The 7,441-nt window shown below is 35.7% G+C and overlaps 3 protein-coding genes and 1 pseudogene across 4 annotated transcripts; 3 read left to right on the forward strand and 1 right to left on the reverse strand.

Annotated features, from left to right (window-relative positions):
- The first annotated feature begins 1,377 nt into the window (after positions 1-1,377).
- Positions 1,378-2,750, forward strand: LOC110426629 (tubulin alpha-2 chain-like). Its single transcript, XM_089785342.1, has 3 exons — positions 1,378-2,059; positions 2,172-2,526; positions 2,613-2,750. The coding sequence occupies exons 1-3, from the start codon at positions 1,732-1,734 to the stop codon at positions 2,626-2,628; spliced, it is 699 nt and encodes a 232-aa protein (XP_089641468.1). The 5' UTR covers positions 1,378-1,731; the 3' UTR covers positions 2,629-2,750.
- On the forward strand, positions 2,715-3,417 carry LOC149526474 (tubulin alpha chain pseudogene; annotated as a pseudogene).
- LOC110426631 (uncharacterized) lies at positions 3,302-6,923 on the reverse strand. 2 transcript variants are annotated; one of them, XM_021441887.2, is made up of 2 exons: positions 6,478-6,923; positions 3,302-3,481 (listed from the first exon to the last, which is right to left on the reverse strand). In XM_021441887.2, the coding sequence occupies exons 1-2, from the start codon at positions 6,856-6,858 to the stop codon at positions 3,446-3,448; spliced, it is 417 nt and encodes a 138-aa protein (XP_021297562.1). In that variant the 5' UTR covers positions 6,859-6,923; the 3' UTR covers positions 3,302-3,445. The 2 variants fall into 2 exon arrangements, with proteins under 2 accessions (XP_021297562.1, XP_021297563.1); XM_021441888.1 differs by lacking the exon at positions 3,302-3,481 and adding an exon at positions 5,871-6,307 and having other exon boundaries at positions 6,478-6,920.
- On the forward strand, positions 4,618-5,264 carry PRE1 (basic helix-loop-helix (bHLH) DNA-binding family protein). Its single transcript, XM_021441889.1, has 2 exons — positions 4,618-4,785; positions 4,944-5,264. Exons 1-2 carry the CDS (start codon positions 4,675-4,677, stop codon positions 5,085-5,087), a joined length of 255 nt encoding a protein of 84 aa, XP_021297564.1. The 5' UTR covers positions 4,618-4,674; the 3' UTR covers positions 5,088-5,264.
- Positions 6,924-7,441: the final 518 nt, after the last annotated feature.

Raw genomic sequence — 7,441 nt, forward strand, 5'->3', positions numbered from 1 at the left:
ATTTATAACATACTATCATTGGCCAAATTATTACTTACATTGATTTTTTTTTCCAAGAAATTTTGTTTTATTTGTAAGTTCTTAAAAAACTTAATCAATAAATCACAAAAATGTTTAGATTTTGACAAATAAATTCATGCCACACCCTCATTAAGTTCTAATCTGTGTGTTAAAAAATTAAAATCGCATGTTTAACCTCTTATAATGGAAAAAAGACATGAATCATATAAGGGGCACATCAATCAAAGAACAAATTCAAGATATTAATCTTAAAACAAAAAAAGATATCAACCAATACATTAATTTTTCTATTTTCATATTCATAAATCAAAATTAATTTAGGCAGCAAGCCTTATCAATTATCTAATGAGATTTAGATTTAAAGTAAACAAAGGTGAAAGACCTTTAAAAGCTTAAAGTAAAATTGATCTAATGTAAGCAAAATACCCAGCTGTCTAAACTAATATAATATTATGCTCCATTAAATTATGATAAATTAGAAAATGATAAAAGGTATAGGAATTATTATAAATAGTATTATATTGGCCCATCAATTCTTTTTCAACTTATAAGTTATTTATTTTCTTTAGTAAGTGATTTTTTAAATTAATACTTACAATATTAATTTTAGAGAAAATTGAATCAAGTTTTTAAATAAAGAAATATTTTTTTTTCAATTTTTTTTGCTTGTTTTGTTTTGTTTATACTTGGTTCTGTTATTCTTTTTCACTTTGGTATACCAAATTTGCTTATATGATGATTTTTTTTCTTTTGTAGATGTCAAATGAAATTGAAAAGAATATAAATTTGACAACTAATGACTCAACATCTACACCTCATATTGATGCAAGTGATACTGAAGGTAATGCAAGAAGTGAAATAGTAAGCTCTAAACCGCAGAAGAAAAAAAAAACCATCAAAGATATCCTCGCTTGTATGAGATCACTTCACGAAATTTGTTAATGACAAAGGTAACCATAAGGCTAGAGGTAGTCATTGTGATAAGATTTTATGTGTTGATACAAAAAGAAAAAAAGAGCATCTTCTTTAAATAATTATGCTAAGGCTTGTCTCAAGTTAAAAATACTTAGTGCTAGTGAGGAGAGTAATCAAATGGAATTAATTTTTTTATTAAGAGGAAATGGGTCTTTCGGTAGTTGGAAGTTTAATCAGGATGTAATTAAGAGAAGTTTAGTTGATATAATCATTATAGATGAGTTATCTTTTAAATTTGTGAAAAGTATAAGAACTAATAAAAGGTGAAAAGTATTGGATGTAATTAACAGTGTTTGTATTTTTGAGACCGAACGTCTATTTTAAAAATTAATAAATTTATTTAAAATTTAGATTAAAACTTAAAAATATGAAGTGTTTTATCCAAAAATTTAATACATACCTTAACCCAATCCAAAACATATATGCCTAAGCCCGATATGAAAGGAACGAATTAGCATGGGCGGTTCACTATTCGAATTTCAAAATTTCAACCCCTGACGGTCGGGTCAGAGAGCTGGATCCCCCCACCAATTTCCTTATTCAAAATTTCTAGCCGTTTTCAGCCACATACCTACCTTTAAATCCCAAATTCATAGCCGTTTCAAAGGGTTCACTTTCCAATCCATTTCTTTTTAAAACTCCCAATATTTTCCTATTCATTCACTCCTTTTTGTTGCCGCAGGCGTCATTCTGCTCTCTGAAACTGATCAATCTTTTTGCAGCTAACAACCAAAAATGAGAGAGTGCATCTCAATCCACATCGGTCAGGCTGGTATTCAAGTTGGTAACGCCTGTTGGGAACTCTACTGCCTTGAACATGGCATTCAGCCTGACGGACAAATGCCAAGTGACAAAACAGTTGGAGGCGGAGATGATGCTTTCAACACATTTTTCAGCGAAACTGGAGCAGGAAAACATGTCCCTCGTGCCGTGTTTTTGGATCTGGAACCAACTGTTATCGACGAAGTTAGGACCGGGACTTACCGCCAATTGTTCCACCCCGAGCAGCTTATTAGTGGCAAAGAAGATGCTGCCAACAACTTTGCCAGAGGCCACTATACAAGTAAGAAAAAAGTGCACCTTTGATCATTGATTAACGAGATATATTGAGAAATGTTTTCCCAATTTCCGTTGCATCCTCTGAACTAACTTGGACTTCATTTTTCTTTATGCAGTTGGCAAGGAAATAGTGGATCTGTGCCTTGACAGGATCAGGAAGCTAGCAGATAACTGTACTGGGCTTCAAGGGTTTTTGGTATTCCATGCTGTTGGTGGTGGAACTGGATCTGGTCTTGCCTCTCTGCTTCTTGAAAGGCTTTCTGTGGACTATGGCAAGAAATCGAAACTCGGGTTCACTGTCTACCCTTCTCCTCAGGTTTCTACATCTGTTGTAGAGCCTTACAACAGTGTTCTGTCAACCCACTCCCTCCTAGAGCACACTGATGTTGCAGTGCTATCTATGATATTTGTCGAAGATCTCTTGACATTGAGAGACCTACTTACACCAATCTTAACAGGCTCGTTTCTCAGGTATACAATTTGGATTTGGAATTTCTTTTCGAGTTTATTGGCCTCGGGTATACTTGTAGTATTGATAATGTTTTAAAATTTTCCAGGTTATCTCATCCCTGACTGCATCGCTGCGATTTGATGGTGCTTTGAATGTAGATGTAACAGAATTTCAGACCAATTTAGTCCCATACCCTAGAATCCATTTCATGCTTTCTTCGTATGCACCAGTTATTTCTGCTGAAAAGGCCTACCATGAGCAACTATCAGTAGCAGAAATCACAAACAGTGCTTTTGAACCATCTTCCATGATGGCCAAATGTGATCCGCGCCACGGGAAATACATGGCCTGCTGCTTGATGTACAGAGGTGATGTGGTGCCCAAGGATGTGAACGCTGCAGTGGCAACAATCAAGACTAAGAGGACCATCCAGTTTGTGGATTGGTGCCCAACCGGGTTCAAGTGTGGTATCAATTACCAGCCTCCTACCGTGGTGCCAGGTGGCGATCTGGCCAAGGTTCAAAGGGCAGTTTGTATGATTTCTAACTCAACGAGTGTTGCTGAGGTGTTCTCAAGGATTGATCACAAGTTTGATCTGATGTATGCCAAGCGAGCATTTGTGCATTGGTATGTCGGTGAGGGTATGGAGGAAGGTGAGTTTTCAGAAGCTAGAGAGGACTTGGCTGCTCTTGAGAAGGATTATGAGGAAGTTGGCGCGGAATGTGCAGAAGGGGATGAAGATGAAGGCGATGAGTACTAGGCTTCTGTGTTAGTGTGGAGAGAGGATAGTGTTATTCTGCCAATGTACTCATTGGTTATTTTGTCTTGTTTCTTCTAGTATCAAAAGACAAGTTTTAATCAATGTTTCCTTTAATGTATGCTCAAATGTGGATACTTTAAGTAATCAAGTGAAGTTGGGATTTGCCATGTTGCTTGAACTTATAGCAAGTTCCTTAATTGTACTGATTTATAGACCTGAAAAGAGAGAGCAAGTTGAGAAAAGAAGAAACGGGCTCTGTCAATACAATGATCAGTACAAAAAATAAGGAGGAAGAAAAGAGAATGATGAACCTCATGCGAGACAAAATGATCAGATTTAAGCTTCAGCTTTACCCCTCCAAGTCATTTGTTGTCTCAGATACCACACAGAGATTTAAGATTCAAAGTCATTATTAGGTACTACTTCCCAACAATCAAGCAGTTATTCTGCATGTGAAAAATTATTGGACTGATTTGATCATGCACTCTGAATAAAACAGAGTACCACTATCACATTTTCAACATGTTTGGGCTGATTATTGCCTTGAGCGCACATACTTTGAATTGACTTCACTATCATGTATTATTATTTGGAATAAAAATCCCTTGAGTATGTCATTTTATGAGATTATAACATTAAGCATATTTTACCTAAAATATTTGTGTGTGTGTGTGTGTATATATATATATATATATATATATATATTCCTGTAGCAGAAATAAAATACAAGCTTTGTTATATGACATAAATAAGTAATCCTCTATTCTACCTACCAACAACAAATAAAACGGATTATTAAATCCATCCTTAATTATTCCAAAACCACTAGCAAAAATACTCTTGCATTTAACAACTACCTTAAATAATTATCAATGAGTACTTGATTTTTTTTCTTTCTTACTTTGTTTTTTGGGTGCATTAACTGATTATTTCTTATTTTATGGGTCGAAAATTAGTTCCAAACAAATTGTTATTACCGACCAAGAAACCTATTATAATAAATTCACCGAAAACCTATCAATAACTTGCTGAATCTTGGAGTAAGTCAAGAGTTACACTCAAATATTATTAGTTATGCAGAAGGATTATGTTGTATTATTACTAAAATAGTTAATCATTTAGTCAATTGCATACGCATGGTAATAATGTTCTGGAGTCAAAGACTAAAAAGCCCGATTAGTTCAGGGACAACCTGGTCCTGCAGATTTTGGACAAATGGGCCCTAACCCATATATGTCAACAGATATCTTGGTTGATATGCTTCCCACCGAACCTCGCCCACCCTCTACTCCATACACCCTCTATAAAAATACTACTAGTTTGCCATTGTCATTACCCCCTCTAAACTAAACAAGAGACAGCCTCCCCTCCTCCCCTCCTCCCTCATACACCACTACTCTTCTTGCCAATGTCTAGCAAAAGATCAAGTGCCCGAGCAAATGAAAATAATGAAGATTTTAGCCTCAAACTTGAGGAGTTGTTGTCGACTAACAAGAAGAAGAAGAGAAATGCAAGTAAGGTAAGAATCAACAACTCACGCGACTCCTTTTCTCCGCACTTGTTCCCAATAATAAGAATTGAGGAGGAAGATGCTTAACTAATTAGTCTCATAGCACAACATCAAAATTATGGTTCTGTTTAATCACTCCTCCTTGTTGTATTTATTCTTATTTGCAGCTTCTGGACAAGACATGCAGTCATATTAAGAGGCTTAATGGAGAGGTTGATGATTTAAGCAATCGAATATCGGAGTTAATGGCTTCTCCAGACACCAATAAGAGCATTAATGCAAACATCCTTACACAACTTCTCCAACAATAATCTCTGCAAATTTTGCTCTTACAGAAAAATATATATACACACATATATGTTTCAGCTCATTGTCAGATACATATTTATGCCAGTCTTTGTCTTTGGGTTGTTCCTTGTTGTTTCCATCCAACGGCACAACAAGCAAAAGACTTACATGGTTTTCTCTTTTTGGGTTCTTTTTTCTTGTGCCCCCCATGTTTGATCTTAATTCCCTAATACAGTAATACTATACAGGGTTTGTTGGTTGATAAGTTTGCTTGGCAGAATGATAATTGTCTTGATTTTAGTATGGGAAGTAGCTAGATATTGACAAAGGTCACCACTTAGTCCTCAATTATTTAGGAGTAATAAATATTTTCTTGGCTCATTTTGACTTTATGCTAATTGATACAAAATCAGGTCATTTTCCATGAAGAGAGCAAGGTCTTTTCATTGTTTTTAAACTGTTAATGAAGTGTAAGCAGACATCATTATTATCTTGTATTTTCACTAACAGCTTCCTTGGACTACAATATCATTACACATTATTGCACTTGTGAAAATATTGCATAAGGCAAAATCTGTAATAATTAGGATTACTACTATTATTACTCTATATGCAGAGGTCAAAGCTTACAACTTAAGATTAGCAACAATAACAATGAGAAATTCATTCCCTACAAGCCAAATATATCTTTGGAACGGACTAGTAAAAAGAAAGACCAAGCTAAGGCATGATGATTACTTTACCCAAATCCAACAACCGACCAACTAATATATATTATTATCCCTTTTATTAAAAAGATAATCAAGTAGGATAAATGAGTTAAGATTAATATTGGTACTCTAAGATAAACTTCATTTGTTAACTAAAGGCTTAAAACCCCATCAATAATTTTATTCTAAACTTTATCCAATTTAGATGGATAGCATGATTATCATTTTTATTATTATCTACCGAAAAAAGTTATTTATTTATTTATTTATTATTATAATGATAAGAACAAGAAACATAGAAAATTTTTACAAGAAAACAAGAGAAAAAGGAAAATATTATTACACTACTTTTTGTTAAGCTGTAGAATGATTCCATCATACATTCAATTATGTCCTGTACATGTTCTAAACCCTAATTAAAAAATAAAAACTAAAGCTTAATTAAAAAAAAAATCTTCAAGCGTTTCCAAACTAAGCTAAAAACTGCGACTCTTCCCCCATGCTAGGCTACCTTACCCTTCTCTTAAAACTCCCTGCCATTCAAGATTACCATAAAAGAATACAAATCAGGATTACGAGAATCTAATAACAATTCAGAATGAAAGAAGCTTCTCAGCATCCAAACAGATCAAGACATTTGAAAAAAAAAAAAAAGAACAAAAGAAAACACGAACGTTTAAAGAGAACCAACAAGAAAACGAACCTTGATTGATTGATTGATTGATGGAGTCGCTTCAGTCCAAGGCCTTCTAACGTTATTCTTGCCGCTGAGAGGCGAACAAGGCAAGACGGGTCTCGAAACAACTACCACGTTAACAAGACGTCGTCGTTTTTCATGAAAATCTTCACCACCTCCTCCACAGACGACGTCGTTCTTATTCTTCTTATCTCCGCCGACAAAATCTTCTCCAAGATGCGATTCTTCCTCTCTTATCCTCAAAATCTGACTATGAACTCTCTCTACTTTCTTCTTCATCTCCATCACCACGGACCTCGGCGACTCCGGCTCCGCCTCTTCCGTCGACGACTCTCCACTATCCACCTCCATAACACTCTTCTCCAGCACCTCCTTCTTCGACTCCATGAAGACGGTGTCGTTAAGAGTGATTTTTGCGATGTTAATTTTAAAAGGTGGAGAAATTTTGAGGATGACGGGGGAATTTATAGGAGGGGAGGAGGAAAATAAAACGGTGAGTTTCGCTGGTTTGGCAATTTCTGTTGGGATGACACGTGGCAGAAGAGTGAGAGAAAGGGTGCAAAGGGAGAGTGTCTAGCACGTGGTTGACTGGGAAGACAAGTCCTAAGGTTCAAAAACCGTTGCCGTTTTATTAGCCAGGGAGTGTTTTGCGTGTCGAATTTTTCGCCACGTCATGAGGGAGGGAGATGATATTTCGTTATGAGAAAAATAAATTAGTCCTATTTGGAATGTTTAAGTAAGGAGATGGAGGAAAAAGAGTGGGGGATTAGTCAGTGTCAAATCTTACTTAGCTTGCATGATTCAGAAATCGACGGTGCAATTATTGGGGGAAGTACAGGTGGCATGGAATTAAGAGGCGTGGGATTAGGAGGTAGGCTCGGCCCATGAGGGGGAACAGGTGGCGAGAAAATAGTATTTGGATTGTTGATGGTGGGCTAATTTTGTGATTTTGGAGGATTGAGCCATTGCT

Source organism: Theobroma umbraticum, unplaced genomic scaffold, assembly GCF_002168275.2.
Source record: "Theobroma umbraticum cultivar Fairchild unplaced genomic scaffold, ASM216827v3 scaffold_12.0, whole genome shotgun sequence".
Lineage (NCBI taxonomy): Eukaryota > Viridiplantae > Streptophyta > Magnoliopsida > Malvales > Malvaceae > Theobroma > Theobroma umbraticum.

What these genes read in the sequence shown, in the direction of transcription:
- LOC110426629 (XM_089785342.1), top strand. Translation starts at nt 1,732, where the DNA reads ATGAGAGAGTGCATCTCAATCCACATCGGTCAGGCTGGTATTCAAGTT. An exon ending in TGCCAGAGGCCACTATACAA is followed by an intron (nt 2,060 to 2,171) that starts GTAAGAAAAAAG and finishes TTCTTTATGCAG; the next exon opens with TTGGCAAGGAAATAGTGGAT.
- PRE1 (XM_021441889.1), top strand. Translation starts at nt 4,675, where the DNA reads ATGTCTAGCAAAAGATCAAGTGCCCGAGCAAATGAAAATAATGAAGAT. An exon ending in AGAAGAGAAATGCAAGTAAG is followed by an intron (nt 4,786 to 4,943) that starts GTAAGAATCAAC and finishes TCTTATTTGCAG; the next exon opens with CTTCTGGACAAGACATGCAG.
- LOC110426631 (XM_021441887.2), bottom strand. Translation starts at nt 6,858, where the DNA reads ATGGAGTCGAAGAAGGAGGTGCTGGAGAAGAGTGTTATGGAGGTGGAT. An exon ending in CAATCAATCAATCAATCAAG is followed by an intron (nt 3,482 to 6,477) that starts GTTCGTTTTCTT and finishes CTCTCTTTTCAG; the next exon opens with GTCTATAAATCAGTACAATT.